The sequence below is a fragment of the Symsagittifera roscoffensis genome, chromosome 1, assembly GCF_963678635.1.
Source record: "Symsagittifera roscoffensis chromosome 1, txSymRosc1.1, whole genome shotgun sequence".
NCBI classification, from domain to species: Eukaryota; Metazoa; Xenacoelomorpha; order Acoela; family Convolutidae; genus Symsagittifera; species Symsagittifera roscoffensis.
In genome coordinates, this window is record NC_087062.1 from 45,235,928 (window position 1) to 45,258,268 (window position 22,341).

Below are 22,341 nucleotides of genomic sequence, written 5' to 3' on the forward strand. Positions count from 1 at the left end.
CTAGAACTCTGTTGAGCTCTTGTGATCTATTTTACTTATCATTTAACTTAGTAGTTTCAGCGAAATTCTTGATTAACTGAAAAAAGCCAAAATGGCCAATTTTTGGGGTAAAAATTTGGTTGAGAGCTTTGGAGAAAAAATTGCACCATATTAATTCTGATGAAACTTTAATCAACTTTTGTTCTCTTCAGTTTTTGTGAATTTGAAAAAAAACTTGTTTGAAAGTTCAAGTTTTGTTCGTTTTGTCCGGATAAATTAAATCAGCGCTATGATTATTTAGCTGATTTTACCGTTACCGTGCTTGGTAATCTTTTCAAAGGCAAAAAATGGGTTTTTCATTTGTATTTGGCATTTGAGAAGACCTGAACTAGTTTGTGGAAGGAATAGCTCTCATCGGCAAGACTGCCAAGTTTCTCCGTGTGGTGCTCGAGTGTCCTTCATACAAAGCGACGTTTTTGAGACTCTTTGGCTCAGAAGATATGGCACAGATTTATAGAGAGTTGTTTTGGAAAATATAAAGAAAGATTGAGTTTGAATAAAATCATTTCAAGTCAATACTTCTGTGACCTTTTTTACCATAGGTTTTCCAAGATGAACCCTTGAAGGTGAGAATTGTACTTTTTAATTGACTTTTGCCCTCATTTGCATAAATGAAGATAGGATGGTTAAGCAGAAGTACGAAACAATAAAATGGGCAAATCTATAAACAGTGTTTTTAAAACTGCTAATTTAATAAGCTCAACTCTCCTAACTTCTTCCAATTGGTTTAATTAGTTCATACAAATTATTTTAAATGAACAATACTTTTTTGCAAAATTTCAGGCATGCGTTTTATGTTTTAGGGTTCAGTTTTTACTAAACTTCAGAAATGGTTTCGAGCGTCGACGGTTACTGAACACAAACCCTATCACATAGAAATCCCGCAAACAAAAAAAAACAAAAACAATAGTCGAAATGGACTATTAATGAAGTAACAAAGCGCGCTCTTTTTCTTCGCCCTTATCTGTCGATGGTAACCATTTGCAATGTCTAAAATACGCTTAAAAGAGGAAAACAGCCGTGCATCTATTCGAAATAAAAAAAACTGAAGGTGGATCGAGGAAGAAAAGTTACAAAAGTAAGCTCTGTTAGACAGAGTTTTCTTAATCTTTACACGAGGCTGAAGTTATGTCGACTTTCGATTGCTCAGTCACAAATGTGAGTCATGCAGTTGAAGCCAGTGCATTAGCAAACAGACCAACGCCGACCAGAAAAACCAAACTGTGTGGATTGTTACTGAATGTGGCAGCTGCGATATCCCTTGCCCTGTCAGGCGCCATCATTCAGTTCTCGGAACTCGGCGGATGCACTGCTTCCTTTGGAGTCGGATATCTTGGCACGCTCTCGGGTTTAGTCGGGTTATTTGCTTGCAGTCGGAAAACATACCCAAGAGATAAATTGTTCAAAGTTTTCCTCAATGGATTTTTCTGTGCGGGGTTGTTCAACTTCTTATTCTTTCTATCTCTGGATTTTATGACAGTTGGAGACGCTACTGCTGTTAATTACTTCTCTGCATTCGGGTTTTGTCTCATATTAGAAATTTTCTGTCTTAAGTTCGTTCCTCATTGGTGCACTGTCCTCTCAACTCTGATTGGTCTAGCTGGACTAGCTTGTATTAGCCAATCGCAGACGGGCGACGACTTCGATTTCGATCTCAGTTACATTTTGGGAGTAGTTTTATCGACATTGTCGGGATTTTTCGGAGCACTGTCTTTCATCAACATGCACAAGTTGACCAACATTCCGGTGTCTCTCTTAGTTGCCGCTTCGTTTACGGGATGCTGCATATTTCCATTGCCTGAAATGATAAATAATAAAATGGAGCTCCAAAGCGCCTCAATTGCCGACAGGATTCTAGCAATTTTTGGCTACTCGTTGTACGTGGCCGTCGGCTTCTTTGGGATTCTCGGCTCCCGAAAGTCGCTGCCTTCTCTGTCTTTTCTCATTAAATTACTAAGTATCGTGCTATGTTACATTCTACAAGTATTCTGGCTTCAGGAAGACCCAATGGTACTTTCGATTGTCGGATCTTGTCTCATATGTGTGAGTATTGTACTGCAGTCGCTGATTGCAATGATGACGACCCACCCCATAACATCAAGTGCCTGACGGATGAACATTTATTTGCCATGAGAAGAAATTTATTTATGTAAACGATTCAAAAAGCAAATGTATCTCGTGAAATAGTTTAACTTCAACCAAGCGCACTTTTTTTAATTTTTCATTTGTAACCCTTGCGATAAGTAAGGGTATTGAAATCGAGTACAAGACTTTTTCCCTTAAACAACTTTGTTCACAGGACTCATCATTTCATTTCTTGGACTCCTTCATCTTTTGACGTGCTCAGTTTGGAATTTTAATTAAAATTACTATAATTTGACTAGAAATTAGGTACAAAACGTTTCAGGTGTAATTAATTTTTCAACAAATTTTTCTTTTTTTGGGGTTTTGTGGTTTTCGCCCTAGTTTCTTTCGGTTCGTTGTACGTTTTTTTTTTCGACTTCTTTTCTGTCGGTTTTCGGTTTTTCCGTTTTTTTAGCTTATTTTCTCGAGCATTTGTTTTGTTCCAATTTAGACAGTTTTTTTACTATAGCTCAGTAATTTGTAAGTTTACCAGTATATCTAGTCTGATTTTGGTTTTTTTTCATTCGTTTCAACTTATGTTGTATCGGTTCAGTGTCAGTCAACTATTATTGCATAATTTTGAGGGCCAATATAGTCGCATGCGATTAAGTGTTTCAGATTGGATGGGTCGAATTTTTTAAAATTTTATGAATTGTTTTATGACAACTTTTTTTGTTTTCGGCTCAAACAAGTTTTGACCCAAATTTTTTTTGCCGCTCAAAATAGCTAACTTTCAATTCTTTTTAGGGCTATTTTTGAATTTATATACCACCATGAAACTTTGCTAGCATTTTTTAAACTTTCCGGTTAATCCTTCAATTTTCCAGAAATTTTTTCATTTTTTCAACTTTGTTTTTCAGAACTTTTTTTGCTTTGCAAGTAATGCAAAACTATGCCTCTGTGCATTATGATTCAATTTTTGGAACATTTTAGATCAGTATAGTTATTTTTCATGTTTTTTTGAGACAATTTTCGACTTTTGACTGAAAACTTTTGAAAGTTTTTTTGAATATCATTAGGAAAGTATTGATGCCTTAAGCCCAAAGTTAAAATTATGTTTCACCTGTGACAAAATTACGACTTAGAGTTTGAAATTTGACGATATGGTGTAAAATTAAAGTGTACCTTTAACGCGGTGAACTAATCCGACTCATTAGCGTAGGTTGGGGAAAATATATTCAAATGATACGTTCAAAAACCCAAGTTTCATGGATACTTGAAGTACAGGCAGAAGGAAAAAGAAACAAAATGCTAATTCTTGATTTTGAAAATTTAAGAGATTGTTTTAACGAGCAACTGCATTCGACATGTAAGGACACTTGGAACATTCAGGTCTTCCCTTGAATTGCTCAATCTTGTTGGTAGTGAAGATGTTTATAATCAAATCATTCTCTAAATAGGACGATTCGTTTGAAGTTTTTATCCCATGTTGCAAGTTTATCAAGCTAGCCTGAAACATTTTATTATGATCACATTATTCAGAAAATTGAAACAAAACACTGCCAAAATCAGATGGAAGCCTTCAAGATAATTTTCTCTAGAGTAGCGTTCAATTTAAAAGATGAATAAAGATTAAAGTTGTACGCCAAAAAAATTTTAAAAAATTTAAAAAAAAATCAAAATATTTTTCATAGCCATTTTTTTCAAAAGTCAACCCCCGAACACAAAATGTTATACCTTGAATCTAGCAGCATTTTTAATACACCAAACAGACCAAATAATTTCTTTTTCAAAATTTTCTGGAAATACGCCCTAAATTCCTCCAACGTTTTACTCCAGAACCTCCAGAACCTGAATCAGTCTTCTTTTTATAGTAAAATTAATTTAACCAACACCCACAAATCATGAAAGGTGCTGAGATTCAACAAAGTTCAAATTAGTGAATCATCGTCATTCATTTGGACGCAAACATCATGACGCAATCAGCCATGAATGAATTTAAGTTCTCTGATCTCAATGACTTTTAAAAAATTTTTTTAATGATTTTTCGAAATCAGAATTTCTCTATAACTATAGACATATTTCAGAGTTAAATTTCAAAAATTGAAACTGTTAAGGTGTTTGAGAAAAATGGAGGCCGAAATAAGATCAAGAAACTGCATGGACTCCCTTAATTCTACCCTTGCATATAATCAGCGACAGTGAATAATATGAATTTCTAGGTGATGTTAAGGTTACCGTGTTTGGAATCGCTAAGGTGTTTGGTGAAATTTTCAAGAAAAAAATATTTTTTTTTATATTTGGCTTTCTCTACTTTGTGAAAGGAATAGCTCTTCTCGGAAAGACTTCAAATAAAGCAATGGTTTTTGTGACTCAGCTGAAGAATTGGCACATATTTATAGAGAAACTTTCAGAAATATAAACAGAAAAATTGAGTTTCAAAAAAATATACTGTATTCAAAATTTTTAGTGACCCTTTTACCATAGGTTTTTCAATATAAACCCTTAAATGTAAGATTTGTACTTGATTGGTGATTTTTAGCCTCATTAGCTTAAATAGTGCTAGGATGGTTAAGAAGAAGTATGAAACAAAAAAATGGCAAATCTGTGAATAATTTTTCTAAAGCAGCTAATTTGATAGGCTCACTTTTCTTAGTTTCTTCCCACTATTTTACATGAACAATTAGTTTTTTTGCAAAATTTAAGATATTCATTTTTTTTGTTTCAGAAATCAGTTTTAACTGAACTTCAGGAACAGTTCCATTTGTCGACGATTACTAAACATAAACTTGAAAAAACACAAAAAACAACAGCTAAACAACTGAAAATTTCATTTGCCTATTTTCTAGAATATTTGTTTTGTCCCAATTTAAAGAATTCCTTACAATAATTGAAATGTCAGTAATTTCTAATTTAACCATGTTTGATTTTTAAGTTTGTTTAAGAACGTCTTTTTATACAAACTTGAAATTTTTGTAGCTGTTTTTTTTTCAAGATTTCAATTTTTTTTCAAGTTATTTTTTCAACTTAATATTTCAGAAATTTTTTTAAGTAATTTTTTTTAACTTCGTTTTTTAGAATTTTTTCAATGCATCGCAAATGTTGCGAAACCTAACTTCGCCTCCGTGTTTTAACATTCAACCTTCGGAACATTTTTAGCCCAGAATTGTTTTTTTTTTGTTTTTTTTTTCACACAATTTTCGACTTTTGACTAAAAGTTTATGAAAAAAGTTTTTAAATACCAATAGAAAAAGTATTGATGATCTGAGCCAAAGTTAAAATTGTGTTCACCTGTGTCAAAGTTGTGATTTGGAAATTGAAAAGTCAAAACTTAATGTAGCTCAAAAGCTATGAACTAATCCGACGCAGTAGGTTGCGGGAAACAACTAGTCCAAATTAAACTCAGCAATTTATTTGGTATAAAAGCTACCTTAAAAAAAACTTTTTTTAAATCATTTTGTTACTTGACGTAGCGGTTGGAAAGAAGGAAATGAAAAAAGTTTCAATTCTCAATTTGGAATTTTTAACAGGTTTTTTGAACTAAAAACTGCATTTGACACATAAGGACAGTCGGATTATTCAGGCTTTCCCCCTAATTTGGGCAGTTTTGTTGACAATGAAGTTGTTCAGAATCCAAGCCATGTTTAAAAAGAAAGAATATTTTGAAATTTTTCACCCCAATGTTGCACGTTTATCAAGCTAACCTGAAACATTTTAATATGATCACACTATGCAGAAAATCGATACAAACACTGCTCCTATCAGATAGAAGCCATCAAGGTTCGGACTGCCTATTTTCCATGGAGTACTGTTCGCTTTAGAATATAAGAATGAAAGATAGAATTGTTCGTCAAAAACAAAGGGAAAAAAAGTTTTCCTAACCTTTTATGGGAAAATTTTCCCCTATCAAAAAGTTTGGTAATTTAAAACTAGCAAAGTTTTCGGTATACACAACAGCATGCCTAAATTCAATTCAGACTTGTTTCTAAGACGGATTTAATATCTGCTGACGCGTTAAAAGCTCATATTATATCGCGCGTTAGTTATCCCCACTTGGCTAATTGTGAAATGTTTAAACCCCCATAGTTTTACAAAAATAAATCACAGGCGACAAAAACAAATTCTTGGGTGCTCAAGACAACAAATAGACGCTTGGTTGATATAATTTTTTTTAAACCGAAAACGCCTAGTAAAAAAATTGAAACTAGTCTGGGAAAAAAATAACCGGGCTCAAATATTCCGTCACTTTCTTCGAAAGTTGAAATAAAAACGTTTGATGCATTTTTACTGCTATAATAACTTTCTTTCAGTGGCCTAGCGATGGCCTTGCGCTGATAAATACTGTTATTATAAACATTTTATATTTCCGTTCTGGCAAGCTGGCAACACGTATCAGCACGATTGAATTACCTGCTGATTTCGCATTCGGCCAATATTGAATTACATATTCGATGGAAAATTCGCATTATATTTCAGATTTTGAATACTCAATAGTTCTAGACATCAATGGTTTGCAGATGGTATGAACGATCCGTCGAAAAACTTATTTAAAAATTTTGGAATTGTCTGGAGGGAGAAAATTAATTCGAGCACAAAATTTTCCGTCTGTTCTGCAAAAGTCTGAACAAAACCTGCGATGATCTTTGTTTGAGTATTTTTGTTTGAACTTTGTTTCAAAAGCGCTAGCCTTGGCCTTTTATTACGCGTCACAGACTTTTTCAATCAACGCCCAACCTCCAAACTAATCCGCGATCAAAATCATTCCATTCGAATATTAGTCGAAAACTCAGAAGTTTAAATATGAATCTATTGGAGATCAGATTTATTGCATCGCTAATTGTATTTTGGGACACGCAGGGATCTTGAAGCTTGCATAACATTTTGCGCTAAGAAGTCTTCGCAATGGTGAGTTTGATGCAAATTTGCTAATATTTACAGCCAAATTTTGAAAAACATTAGTGAAGACTTAGCCTTTAGAAGTCACGCCGTTTGTTTTTTTTTTGCAAAACAGACAATCTGTAAAAAAAAAATACCCTCATTTTTTGCGGTGTTTCGACATCGCAGTTTTGGCGTGTTATTCCGCTAATAATTCGATAAATATAAACAGAAAAATAAACAAAACTTTGAACGGGTTGCTAATATTGTAACAAGAATCGTCTCTGATTTTTTCAGAGTTGACCAGTCGATATGGACTATCGCAAGACATTAGCAAAGGATATGCACAAGGGACGAAGGTAATTTATTCCTAGGGAGCTGGACAACTCTCTCGGCTTACATTCACATTATAAAATGACATTGAGTTATTAAAGTAGCATGCAGTTGATTTTGAAAATAATTCCAGTAATATGAATTAAACAGTTCATATGATACATGATATGTGATTTGATAGATGATATATGGTACAGAATAGATTCCATGTTAAATTTCTCGTCCAAATTTTGACGCGTCTATTTTTCTTGGGTGGTTTTTGGAGGTGTTTTGAATCCACTGTTGATAATCACAACCATGACTGTGAGCACGAACAGTCCGATGAAGCAGGATGTGAATATGTGCACTGTCCCCCACTCGGGGTAGGAGCTGAAGGACTTGCCCGTCACCTGTCCCACGGTGCTGGCCATCTTGGTCAGTCCAATGAGCACTGTTATCAGGGCCATGAGGAAGATGCCTGCTCCCAGGAACCGATGAATTGGCAGGAAGGTGCGCTTGATTCTGTCCGACAGCAGAAACATCCAAATTGATTTTACGAAAACTAATCTTAAAATCAGTTGACAGATGCGCAAAAAGAAATTGAGAACTGACATCTCGGAGAAAACACCAGCCTTTGCTTCCGAGTGGTTTGCTTCTAACAAAACGTAGCTCAAGGAATGCAATTGAGAATCAGCATGCGATCGCAGCGACAGCATGCTGTATGAATGGTGTCGCAATTCGTGCTGCCGACATGAACTAAATATACAGACCAACTTTCTGAGAGCCCCGACTGAAAACGAATTCACTTGAAGCTTAAATTTTTTGGCGAACTTTTTTGCCTGCTGCGTATCGGAGCTTCTTGATAAATGATCTATTCTAATGGTGCTTCGCTTTGGGTAGGTATATAACTAGGTATATTACTGAAAGTCACTCACGACGGGTATGAGGAATGAGATGAGCCCCCCTGAGAACTGGAGGACGTAGATTGCTATGGTCACAGCTCCCCAGTAGGAGTGGGTACTGTACATGTTGTTCGTGCCCATCCACGCATTCTTCTTGACCCTGTTGATCGCCACCAGACCCAGACTGATGAACAGCATCGTGCACACGTGCAGACCACCGTGGATACACTTGGCCACTACCCTGGGGATCTACAGCACATGGAGAAGTTATCACTGCTAATCTTATTATAGGAGCCCTAAATTAAGTTGTGTTTTCTCAAAATCATATAAGAGTACGTGCAAGTACTATTTTAAAAAAATGTCTTAGGAGAGCTCGGTGAATACGCTTCAAAATGATAGTATAAATTCGATTTAGATTTATATATTTTTAAGTTTTTCATCGGGATGAGTAGGTCACTTACAGGAAGCATGTTCATCACTCTGAAGGACATGATTGCATTTCCGAAGAAGAAGATCATGCCCAGATACATGAAGAGGGGGTGGTAGGTGAAGAGGAGTCCGTCCTTCATGTCGCCCCACTCGTAGCCACCGTAGTACTCTCTGGAGAAGTGGATCAACAGAGCCAGACCTATGATGCCAAACACCTCTGCCATCGCAATCACACCTATCATCACCATCTTGTTCCCCATCACTTTCTCAACAATAGTCTTGTCATCGTCATCGGCCCCCATGTTTATTACTACGCCCAATAGTTAACTCAAGGTCGCAGTTAGAAAACTCAAAAGGTGCACTTTCACTACTTTTCTTGCTCCAACTGTTTCTTCAGAGATTTCTCTTTAAATGTACACGTCAAATGTTAGCACAACTAATTATTTTTAATTGCGCCTAGTTTGAATGACTTATTCATTGTCGCGGAGACGCGTGAACACACAAACTCTTGATTCTATGACGCAAATGCTGATAGAAAACAACACAGATCTTTTCATAACAAAATTACAACTTTTGATTTTTTGGCTGGCCAAAAAGTGGCACTGCAGATCACTTTAGCATCAAAAGTCTAATATCTAAACGTTGTAATTAATTAGTTTGTTATGTTTTGAGCAGCTGCTCTGGAATATAGAGAAACAAAGTGAATAAAAAAATATAAACAAATGAACTGCACACAACCTCGAAATTGGCACTAAGAACGTTCAGCCTGGCTTTTTACATCGTTAATGAGAGCACCTCTAAAAAAACTACATCGCCAATTTAAAAGTTCATGCATCAAATTTCAATGCATAGACTAGCAACGCTGAAACCTATCCATTTATTTTCGAGAGTTCATGTTTCACGTTGATTAATGGATTAGCGCCAGAATTTTTTCTTTTTGAGTTTTTTTTAAGAGAAATCAGGTTATAGAGAACCGTTTGCGTGCTGAGATAATGTAGGAGATGCTTCCTCTCAATTCTGGTAGGTCCCTTTTTGTAGTAAATTATGACATCAATTTTTCGCAGACCAAATAAAAAAAAATAAAAATGCATTTGGCGCCAATTAACACCAATTTTGAGGGTGCCAAAAAATCGGGATTGATAAGTCAAACCTTTTCAAACAGTACTTAAAAGAAAGTTGCTTTTTGCCATTTAACTGAAAATTATCTGCCGCGCAGGGTTATTTTGGTTAAAAAATTCTGTTTTGTTTATGGTCAGAGCTCAGATAACCAATTTAGTCGACCTAAAAGTGTCAATGATATTTCAGAAAAATCATCTCCATTAAAAAACTGCAACACACGCAACTGTACAAAACCAATAGGGCGATGAACAGTTTGGAGTTGTTTCCAACCAACTGAGGTTCACTGAAAAGCACGGAAAAAACTGGTGGTGAGAAAACTGGTGAGAAAACTGGGTATCTTTTCTGCTGTCAAACTGGGGTTATTTTTTTTTGCTGTCAGGCGTTTAAAGACAAACTCAAGTAACTGAGTAAGAAACAAGTTTTGCTGAATTCTTCACAAGTGGAAGTAAGACGCGTAACTAGAATTACGAGTTCAGGCACCGGGCCATAAATAGCTATAAAGACCAACGGCGAGAAAGAAAGTTTGCATGAGCTGATAATCTGGCTCTAATTACTGACAACCAATAAAACGCTACCAGGTTGAGAAAAACGCGAATCAATAATATACATTTCTTAACAATAAGTCTCAAACTTATACCGTAAGCTATCAGTCCTTCAACTGTTTTAGATAACGAGCACACGCCAATTCAGCTGACAGGTACTTAATCAATTGGCACCAAGGTCTTGGACAGCACCAGTGGCGCCATAAATCAAACTCAATAAACAGTATAAACAATCTAACTGAACTCACAAAATCATCCTATGAAATGTATAAACATGACATTCCTTCAACTGGACTAATTTTAAATTGTAATTTTAAGTTTTGAGTTTTAGACCCGGCGGTCCGCCCTTTCCCTAGACATACATACAAAGTTTATTTTTTAACAGTTTGTAACTATCCTCTGGATGTCACCCTTTTTGTTTGTGTTCCGTTCCTTCTTTCCTTCCCCCTTGTTTCGCCACGCTTTAAAATACTCTCAATCATGACTCCTCCTTATTTTATCACCGCCGTTTGCTTTCTTGATCTTTTTTGAGATCCCGCTCCGTCCGAATCCTGCGATTCTTGGCTCGAATAAGAAACTAATCTTTGCTTCTTTGCAGTTTCCGCCTTTTTTCGAAGTTTGGCTCGCCACTACATTTTCACTCACGTTAGGCACACTGTTTGCTTCTCCGACCTCGACTGTTTCCGCACGCTCGGTATTTAAATACTCTCCGTCGGTTGATTGCGTTCCGATTTGCGTTCTCGTGGTTGTAATTGGAGGGCTCGACACACTCCTATGGCTAGGGCCAGCTTCTATCTCGTACCGTCTCCCCACTGCGAGATTCTTTGTTACTCGGAGTGGCTCATATTCGGAATCAGAATCTGATTCATTGTCGTTGTCCCAGTTCGGCGACTTCTGTCGCGTCTATCCCCATACATTTTTCGAGCCGTTTTCCTAAGCCTTTTTCGCTTCGGCCTTTTTCTGCTCGACCTGTCTTTTGACGTCAATCATAGTCAGAGGCTTCGAAAAAATTCTTTTGGCGATTCCGGTGCCGATTTGTTGACTTTTTCCGCGACTAAGAACAGACTCATTTTGTAGTGTTAACGTGTGTTTAGATTCTTAAATCACTTTTTCTTTTAATAGTTTATACCTTTGATTGGAAGCAAAAGTTCCGCCCGTTTGCTTGGAAGCCTAGGCGTCCGATTTTCCAACCCCGATTTCTGCATGCCCTCTGAGTTACCGTGTTCCTTCGTATCACTCGGCGCCGGACCATTATCAGCAATAGCCAGCAATTGATCCTCAGCGAATTTTCGCGGATGATTGATATGCTCAACATCGTACTCAGCATCTGACCTCTCGCCCCAATTGGTCGCTCTTGGATGAAATAGGTTACCCGCGCATGGATCACTAGAATCTAAACACGCAAAATTTTGTATCAACACTCTCTCCATATTGAGGTTTTGTAACGATGGTTTTTTCGTAAGATTTTGGAGAACTGTATTTGCCTTCCGGCCGTGATGTGCTTAGAAATGCCTCATTTTGAGTGTAGCATTAGGAGCAAATCCAAGGGCACTAAGCGCGTGTTCTATCATAGGCCCAAAATTTCCATGATCTTTGTCTTTCGCATAGGTAAAAACAAAGTTTTTCAGACTACCAATTGTACGTTCCACGCACCCGGTGGCTCGATGATCATTTTCAGGAGAGTGGACAATTTATATTCCCTCGAAGTTATAAAAAGACTTTACCGCCTTTGACGTGAAACTAGAACATTGATTCATAAGATCTTTCCTAGGCACTACGTGATGAGATATATAGTGTTTCAAAAATTTTAGAAGTTTATCACTCCTACTGTTTCTTCAAATCATCGCCAATGGCCTCCGAGAAAAACGGTCCACCGCCTTAAGAACACGTTTTTTCAGACTCATTCAGATACTTAATCGTGCCCTTCAAAGTCTTATTGAGGGCATTCATGTGGCTCCCTAGGTTCGTAAATCTTCCCAATGTCATATTTGCCGCACATTGGCTTAAGGCTTTTACCTGCTTCGGTGCATTACTTGCAGTCATCGTTGGCCGCCAACAAACTCCGATGGATTTAAGGTAACCACACATCCCTAGCCGCATCAAACAGATTCGCCCGGCCACTGTGGAAACAGTGAGTTCAGTTTACCACCGCCTTTTGAAGAGGGATCGGGATGACGAGTCGTTCATCCATCAGGAGACAATTCTCACGAACAACAAAATTGTGAGTTTTTAGTCCTAAATACGCACCCATTGCGCGGATCTTTCTCTCGATTTGTGGGTCCTTGGCCTTTACTAATTCTTTGACTGCTCACATTTGAGGGTCTCCCTTGTAATTGGCTTCCACTAACTTCATGTTAAACAGTTCTGGCAATGGGTCACTCTTCCTGACAATTTTACAATCCCATGTTATCCTTGACATAACAACGTTCGCGGGGTACGCCGCCGGAAACAACTCCCCCCAAATGCCGATGGAATAGAAATAACCGTGTTGCATTCAATATCTCTGACCCGTGTCGTCACCGCGTCCAATCTCCCGTCCATCAGTTCCATCTTACTGCTGCTGACGCTGCTAATTTCTGGCGATCGTAACAGAAGTTCATTTAATTTTTCAATTTTTTGCTCTTTTTTTGGAAATTTTTGTTTGCAAACTGAAAATAAGAATTAAAATTAGACTCACGCAATTGCCAATTACCAATTGATTTGACTATTTTCGCGCCTTTGCGGTCGTTGCACGCAATTATGCACATGGTTGCATTCTGATTGGTCGTTGAACAATCACATGATTTTCTGGCCTCATCCGTTAGAGGTCTGCGACTATTCTGTCCTATTTTGTTCTCATTAGCTAACAAAAATTGGTTTACTGGACTTGCTATTTGCCACTCCGGTGGTTTTGTGCACTTGATAACCGAGGGAAATGTTAAATGATCTCATTTTTGCTACCGTGAACGTATTATCATAAAGGCTCACCCGCGATGCCTCCGTCACCAGATGGTTGCCGTGATAAATAATCGTCCAGTCCTCTTTTGGCTCTGTGTTCAATTTTAAAGTCAAATGGAATAGTTCTATCAATCAAACGTGTCAGACGGCTAAACATGATTTTAATTTTCAAGTTATTTCCGTTCAACAAGGTTACTAAGGCTTTATGATCTGTTACAACAGTAAATTGTTTATCAAAAACGTAGTTTCTAAAGTATTCCGAATCCCAGACTACCTACTGCCAACATTGAGTACTTCTTTTCCGCCGCATTTAAGAATCGGGAAGCGAACGGAATAGGCCGCCACCTTTCGGATCCGAATTGTTCGGGAACCGTTCCTAGGCCATTATGACTCGCATCGTAAACAATACGGATATCTTTATGCACGTCAAAGTGTTAGGCGAAAACAGGAGGAAAATTTGCGACCTGTTTACTAGCGTTTCGAACGCTAGTTGACATTCGTTCGTCCAAACGAATTCATTTTGTTGCTAAGGAGCGGCCGCAATGGCGCTGCATATTCCGCTAGTGCCGGTAGATAATTATGAAGACTATGTATCGAACCCATAAATGACTTGAGTTGTGATAAAGACTTAGGAGAAGCTAATTTATCAAAAGGGTCCGTTTTTCGAACCAATGGTGTAACACCAGAACTTGTGATCCGATGGCCAAGCCATTCGTATTCATTTCATGAGAATTTACACTTTTCCAATTTAAGTGCCATTTTTTAAAATCAAGTTTCCCCGAAGTTTTCTTCACTAAGGAGATGTGTTCAATTTTACAACCTTTTGACATAACTAGGATGTCTTCGATACATGCGCGCGCACATGGAAATTCCAAAAGAATTGCGTCCATGACCCGTTTAAATTCCGCCGGCATAGTTGTTAAACCTTAAAATCGCGTTTTATACTGGTACATTCCCGTGGATCGACCTCCTACTAATGAAAAACTGCAGAGTTGACTAGTACTTTCATTCAAAGGTAGTTGCCCGTATGCGTACGTCAGATCCCTTGTTGTAGAAAAAAAACATACCCTTGCTTTCGTTCACTTATTGTTTGTCCCACAATATCCATCAGCTTCTCAATATTCGGCATCTGTTAAGTTTTACCGACCCATCCGTTTTCACGGTAATGACGATCGGGGAGACGAAGTAATTATCTGAAAATTCTTCTAACTTTTGAATATGAATTGTGCCAGGAGTTTATCAATCTCCTTACCTACTTTCTCTTGCAATGTAATGGGCACTCCTCTGCCCTTTTAATGAATCGGCATCAGGTTTATAGTTACGGATGCGCCCTACCCTATGAAAACGATTATAGAATTGCTTACTAAAACGATTCTACCAGTCTTCGAGATCTTTTCTCGGCTCAGTGGCCTCGATTTGCTTCTGGATGTTGTGCACACCTTGCTCCGCTGGCGCTTGAACCAATATCAACCCCAGCTCCGGCATCAAATCCCGACCAATGATGGATGTTCGACAGCCTCCGATCATATTGATGACCGCTTGCGTTGTCCATATGTCAGATTGAAGTGTAACGACCATCTTGTCCATAAGTTTTAGTGGATTGAACTGGTCATCCATCCTTTGGATGCAACTGCTGCAGCTGCACATTACGTGTCCCTAAGGTACCTTTTAGTTCTCCTATAGTAAAACTAGAAATGGGTAATCCGCTATCGGTCCAGGCTTGGGTCAAATGACCGTTAATTTTTAGTGCCAGTTTTGGCCCCGCGACTTTCAATTCCTCCTCCTGTTTTCGCGTAACTGACATGACAACATATTCCGTCGAACTGTCTGAATCCCACCCATGTGCTACCGCGTTTGAGTCGGTTACCTATTCGACGAAACTTCCATATTTCGATATGTTTTTCTCCGGATCGTTTTGATTAAGCTCTCCCTCGGTGCCATCTTTGTGAATCAACCCCACGCGTCCCCTTCCAGCTGCTCTGCGACCCCGGCACGTCAGTGTCCAATTTTTTGACAAAAATTACACGAGCAGTATGTTCCAGGGTAAAACCGCTCTGATCACAGTTAAAACACTTCCGGTCCGCTCCGCCGCCGCCACGATTAGTTCCTCTGCCAAACCCTCGGCCGCCCCGTAGGAGTGGTCGGCGATAGCCACCACGAACGACATTTGTTGGCTCTGTCCTTATTTGCAGCGCCGCCGCCGGAAACTTTATACGTCTTGGCGTATTTATCTTCCCGCTCACATGACAGAGCAATTCGGTAGACCTCATCCGGCGTCTTAGTTGAGCGACAGATATCCGTTTGTGCCTCTTTTTTGGACATATTTACTATAAATACGTCGCGTAAAATCCGTCGCTCCAGAGTTCCCAGATCGCATATGGCTGCTAATCCACTAAAACCCGATTGAAACGTTTCCAGTGTCTCCCCCTCTCGTTGCTTTCGGGATAATTATTGAAATGTCTCGAACGTTTCGTTTCTTTCCTTCCTAAACACGCTTTCGATTTTGTCTAATACGCGTTGGTACCGGGTAGCCGCCAAATCCAGATGGGATTTTCGGTTGTGCAGTTCATCCTGGCCGCGCTCCCCGAGGCAAAGTTAGAGATTAGTAATTAGTGTTTGCTCTGCCTCCAGGCAATTTTTTCCGCTCAATTCCGCTGGCAGATCCGCAATCTGCGCCTCAATTAATGCCCGAGCAAATTAAAAAATGCCGTCGGATTAAATGAATGCTTCGCTATTGCCCCCCAGTTAAAACGAGTAATCCAATGCTCCCTTATCATTGGTGCTTCCGTGCACTTGCTAGGCCAAAATGCCGTAATTGCTAGTGGATTCTTTCCCGTCCCCTCAACGTATCCTGCTTGCTGCGCCATGAGAAAAACGAGAATCGATATAATATATTTCTTTACAATAAGTCTCAAACTTATACCGTAAGCTATCAGTCCTTCTACTGTTTCAGATAACGAGCACACACAATGTTAGCTGACAGGTACTTAACCAATTGGAACCAAGGTCTTCGACAGCACCAGTGGCGCCAGAAATCAAACTCAATAAACAATATAAACAATCTAATTGAACTCAATAAATCATCCTATGAAATGTATATATATGACAAGGTCTCAAAATGAGGTAGAAAAACTTTGAATTGGCTCAATAAAATTAATCTGCGGGAAAAAAATTACTAATATCCAATATATATGTCCCTACCAATGCTTTCATTGAACATGATGAATAGGATATTTACCCTAGGGAACTCTGCAGCATCCGTCCATCTGAGGGCAGTCCTGACAAATTTATCAGCGCTCGCATTAATAAGATAAGGGTATCAATGCTAAGTAATAGACCAGCGCTGTGTAAGAAAACTGACTCTCAGGAACAAGGGTTTGAGAGTTTCGTAAAGCCAGTCCTCGTATACGGCTTAAAGACCCTTTTTTATCAGGTGTTTTGATCGTGGTAGCTAAAAAGCACTTATACAACAGTATATAAAAACGTGCATAAGATTAGAAAAAGCGGTATTAGACGAAGGAAGTGAATGAAAAATCAAAACAACACCAGTCGCACATCAACTATGCTGTAGAAGCGTCAAACTGAATGCTTTTCCGAAAACATCGAAGTCAAAAGCCTACATGGACTACATGGACAACTAAGGTTCGGCGAAAAGTTAGAAGCGGCAGTAATTGGCATTTATTATTCACCATGCGCTCATGAAAAAACTGACGAGGTCAACCGGTAGCACAGTCCGATCATCAAGTTTAGCTTCACGGAGAGTGGGAAATTTAAAGCAATTGAAATCGACAAAAAGTCGCAAAGAGTTCAGCTTGCCAATGGAAACTGCGACAGAATACTTTTTAGCAATGAAGAGAGGAACAAAAATCTCCGAGACAAACATTATGAACCCTCGGTTCAGACCTCTGACAGTGCTGCTAATATAGAAGGAATTGAAAGAAACACAGATATTTCCCAGCAGTCCAGTAAAAGGGGTCCAAGAAAAATATTTTGTTGTCTTTTACGAGACTGTAATGAGACATATGTCTATGATAGTGGTTAGACTGAACACATGCAAAAATCCACTTGCATTTGAAATAGGTCAACCAATCAGAACTCACCGTCTCAGCATCCCAACTGAATTGGCCTGTCTTTGCATCAAACCAAGGCACTAGCACGGTTAATGAGTTGCTACAGGGTCCGCTCTGCACTCATCGGTCAATCCAAGCGGCCGAGTCATGGAGACACTGTCTCGGTGCGTACATTCAAGAGGCAAAAAATGCAGAATCTAGCGTTATGAGTTCCTTAGTTACCTCAGAAAAAATAAACCAGTTCGCAATGGGAGAATTTCACTTCGTTTGACTAGATCTAATGACTTGGTAGAGCCCAAACAGTGCCCCTGAAAATATTCAGTTGATATGCAGATGGGGGAAAACTTTTATTATACGCCAAAATGAGCTTTTCAACTAGAAATAAAAACAGTTTTCAAAGCTTAGGTCTGCGCTTTTCCAGCCCGACAAATATGAAAATTACGTTTGGAAAAACTTCATGTTTCTTTTTTGAATCGTTTTCAACTTAGTTTTAAGTATTTTGCCTATATTTTCTTTCAATTTTTTTGTTAGCTCTTTTTGTGTCTAACAATCTTGAATTGAATAAGAAATAATTTGTACCAATTGTCTCGACCAAACCAAAGCTGGCTTTTAGCTCCTAATGATATACCAAGGTTACTCGCAGACACGGGGAGGCAGTATTGGAAGTGTGAAAAATCTGAAAAGTATAATTACCTTGATGTAATAATCGTGCAGTACTGTTTTACAATCATTAAGTAGAATGGCTGTTACGTCAATAATTTGGTAATTGCCAAAATTGATGAAGCTTCTCGACGGTGAATGTTCAATTGTTAGCTAAGTTACTGTTTTAATCTTGGCCTATTTAGTTCAACCAATCTTTTAACTTCGTTTCAGTCTAATTTTAAGAATTAATCAGCGTACTTAGAACACTTTTGATATCTGACTCCAGCTTAACCTCCTTACCTTAGATGTCGAACTAAGAACCAAAACGGGAATTCTTTACATGGCGGGGTCAACCGATTCGAACTTACGAGGACTGCATTTCTTCTGGAACCATTCAACAATTGAAATCCTTCAAGATTGGGAAAAATGAGCAAAACATTTCACATTACGATCATAGCAACAGACTCCGTAGATATAGAGGATGTTATTGACTCACCAGAACGCGAACCCTTACATGCTCCTATTCCTGAACATCCAGCCGAAAACGAAGATGTTACGCGGCGACAAATAGAGAAGCAAGTACACAGAACCGTAAACTATCACACCGAAGAAGTGAAAAGACGCAGACAAGAAGACATTAACAAGTTAACGGCCTAAGAAAAGGAGGTATCGACAAGAAATCTAAACACCATTTCTACCTAGCATTAGGTAAAGACTTTCAAAAAAGCTTTGTTCATAAAATGCATGGAAAAAATAGATTCTGGATATTGTAGAATAGATTCTGGAATTATGGCAGTTGCTTAAAACAATTTTACATCAGGAACAATCCTTCCATTTGAGCGCTTTGAATTTTTTAGTAGACGCCAAAGGGAAAACAAAATTGTGGAAAAATTTTACGAATTTTTGACAAACTGGCAAAAATGTTTAGTTTGGCAGATTTTGAGTCAAAACTGATGAGGTAAATTTTCATAACAAACATGAGAAACGTGGAAATACAAAAAAAAATTGTATTGATTACTTAACTCCCGATAACGTCCTAACTTAGGTTTTAGTTCAGGAAAAAGGAACTCGAATACATCAACAATGCGGAAAAATACCTAATGCTTATTTATCAGATAGAAACAGGAATGCCATAAACGAACCTACCTTTAAAATATCAGAGGCCCTGAAAAGTCAAAATTGTGGACAAATATTTATAAAAGGATATCTCTCAGTATGCACAGTCAGAGAAACATCGTGCAACCGAAAGTGCGGACGAAAAGAACACTTAGCAAAACCTTGTAGGAGCACAGGACGACCGCAAGTTTAAACCAATGTAGTCGATCAAGCAATTACAGAGGCTGAAGGAGCAAGTCAACACGAAGACATCAACGCCGAACCAGAACTTCAGGTCAACTTAGATGACTTTAAAAAACTGGCAATTGACGAAGAAACCGAAATCAACAACCTACGTGACAGAGCAGAAAACAGTATTGGAAACGTACTCTTACAAGAAGGCCAAGAAATGAAGAAAACAATAAGGGTATCCCCTGGGGACAATAACTCATTCGAAACAGAAATCCAAATCGTTTCGGCCAGTATTTTGAAATGAGACCGTCTACTTGAACTCAAGATCAGAAATCTTCTTGTAAAAAAAGAGCCAGTAGATCAACCCACAAAGGGATGATGTCAAGGGTTCGGTAGTATCATAAACGAGATAGGAAGAGTAATCGTAAGAATCCAGTCAAATGGATGGACAGCCAATGAACAGAAGTTATTTATCACGGAGGCAGCTGAAAATTTTTATTGATAAAAGATATTCTATTTATTTTGGGTATCAAAGTATCACAAATTCCTGCCCCTCGATGTAGATAAACAAGCTACAAATAAATCTGCCAAGTCTGACCATGCAGCGCTGCAGCACAGTACGAAAATCAATTTGAATCAGACAAACCCATCAACCCAACTGTTGAAAACGCTGAACTAAATGAGTTCAGAAAAGTTATTCTTAAATATTTCCAAATATCACTCACTATAAGAAAAGGTAGATCTGAAAGATTTAGAGAAAACACTTTTCGTTTTCAAGTAAAAAGAAAACGAACCCCTTTACGCTTACTTCCAAAAGTAAAACTATGTGTAGACCAAATTTTAAATGACGGCCATCTATAAAACGAATTAAATGCTCGAAGGATTCTTTTATCAGCCCTAATGTAGCAACTGCTAAACGAGACGGCTCACTTAAGCTAGCCATCCACACAAAAAAATTGACTAAACAAGTATAAAGAAACCAGTTTCAAATGAAAAATCTCTTTGAACTAATAAAAGACGTGGCGCTTACAATTAGCGGAAACTCCGAAAATTACGTATAGTTTTCCTTGTTAAGCCTCGAGTACGCGTAGAGCCAAATTCCACTTTTTTTAAAGCAAGTAATCAATGCAAGCTTTATATTGTGGGTTGAGACTTAACGGGCTCATACCGTTTCAAAAATGGGTTTCACTGATTGGGCGACATGCCCATTGATATTCAACCCAATATGGTCATGTTAAGGGGAAAATAGCAAAGACACGTTTTTACCTAGACAATATACTTGTAGCTGAAGTTGGAAAAGTTTGTGATCACAGCAAAACTGTTTAAAAAAATTGAAAACACTAGTCGATGAGGGTTTAACCATCATATGAAAAAAATGCAGTTTTTAACACACTAGATCAAATGATTGGTCTTTAAACTAAACTACCTCAGAGCGAAACCCTAACCCATAAAGATGACCCAAAAAAAATCTCAAAAAATCAAGATGCATAGAAGATATTAGATCACTACTGGGACCCATAATTCTTTTCAACAAATTCATAACTAACTAAGCAACACTTTCATCACCGTTTGGAAAATTAATGCAGAATAATAAAAAAAAACTCTGTAAGAAAGAACACCAAGAAGCTTTTGAGAAATTAAAATCTGTTTCGAAATCTGTAAGGAATCATCATTTCGACGTACTGAAAAAACTAGGATTAAAAGTGACGCTTCACATACGGGACTTGGGGCTTTAATTCGCATCACGTTTTTAAAACGGAGCTGAGATAAAATACAGTACAAACAATCAAGAACTGTTAAGACTAGTTTAGTCATTGGACCACTTAAAAAAAATTTTTCTTGGGGTCCAAACTTAAAGTTTTTAACTGACCAAAACGCATTGATCGGAGCACTAAGAGACGACGATACGCGCAATCGAGCCTAACTCGATAGGCCGTCAAATTACTCCCTCATGAATTTTCGGTCGAAGAAATGCCTGAAAACATATCGGTTTTGGAGACTTCCTTTCACGACGCCCTACAAACAAACCCACAACGATTTCAGAGGATGGAGGATGAAGAGAAATTCGTTATTGCATCTGTGGATAATATCGAGATACTCCTAGCTTTGACAAAGCAATACCTGAAACTCAAATTGACAGAGAACAACTCGCTCTCGACAGCCTTCAATTGTTAATGTAATGTATTCGGTCAAAACCATTAAATAACCAAAGAAAGAAATTGAAAGGGAACAATTAATCCATTGCGCTGCAGAACAGCTTCAAAACATTCACTATTGCGCAAAGGCGTCAAAACTTTCATAATTGAACAGAGTTTTACACAGAGTGTAAAACAGCTGATTTCGCATTAAACACTTAGCGTTTCAAATCCAACAATTACGATCTAAGTAGAATGGAAACGCCGGAAAACTTGAAGTTTACTACCTACCACCCCATCTTCACCAAAGAAGAGTGAATAATTGAAACGTAAAGTTTTGCCTTCTAAATGGCCCAATTTATGACCATATTTATGAGGTAGCTAGTTGATCAGGATCTTATACTAAAAAAAGACAAAAAAGCCATTACTGAAAATCAAAAATAAGATATTGCATCATTGGGAAATTACTATAAACATTGCATAGACAGCTTACATACTAACGCAGGCTGCTTTTATTTCGACGGACGCCTAAATATCCCAGCTAGCCTGTGAACACCGATGTTAATCCCATTCACACGAGTCTCACCATGGTCAAATTGCTACGAAGAGCTTAGCCCTCCAGTATGTGTGAGCAAAGATTTATCGGGAAAAAGAGGTCCACGCGGAAAATTGTATCGATTGTTTCAAGGCCGGTAAGAATCTAAAACTTTTAATACCCACTTCTCAAGTCAGAACATTCTCCCCGGCGGTTGAGTCGAACAAAAACATGGAGCTAGATTTCGCCGGACCTGTACCGGTTGTGTGCAGAACAAAAAATACGTCTTAGTTTGTGTCGATCGCTTCTCCAAAAAGCCATCCGCGCAAATCAATTCAAGTATATCGACAAAATTCATAACAACTTTCTCACAAAACTACTACACTAGATCAAAACTACAGTAGCACTACCCGGTATCCTACGAAATATTCGAGCAGACCAAGGGTCGGGATT

At 38.2% G+C, this 22,341-nt stretch overlaps 2 protein-coding genes across 2 annotated transcripts; one reads left to right on the forward strand and one right to left on the reverse strand.

Annotated features, from left to right (window-relative positions):
* Positions 1 to 489: 489 nt before the first annotated feature.
* On the forward strand, positions 490 to 2,214 carry LOC134856769 (uncharacterized). Its single transcript, XM_063873040.1, has 2 exons — positions 490 to 605; positions 843 to 2,214. The coding sequence occupies exon 2, from the start codon at positions 1,168 to 1,170 to the stop codon at positions 2,146 to 2,148; it is 981 nt and encodes a 326-aa protein (XP_063729110.1). The 5' UTR covers positions 490 to 605; positions 843 to 1,167; the 3' UTR covers positions 2,149 to 2,214.
* A 5,221-nt stretch (positions 2,215 to 7,435) lies between these two features.
* On the reverse strand, positions 7,436 to 9,254 carry LOC134856770 (transmembrane ascorbate-dependent reductase CYB561-like). The gene is made up of 3 exons (XM_063873041.1): positions 8,654 to 9,254; positions 8,226 to 8,441; positions 7,436 to 7,823 (listed from the first exon to the last, which is right to left on the reverse strand). Exons 1-3 carry the CDS (start codon positions 8,921 to 8,923, stop codon positions 7,551 to 7,553), a joined length of 759 nt encoding a protein of 252 aa, XP_063729111.1. The 5' UTR covers positions 8,924 to 9,254; the 3' UTR covers positions 7,436 to 7,550.
* Positions 9,255 to 22,341: the final 13,087 nt, after the last annotated feature.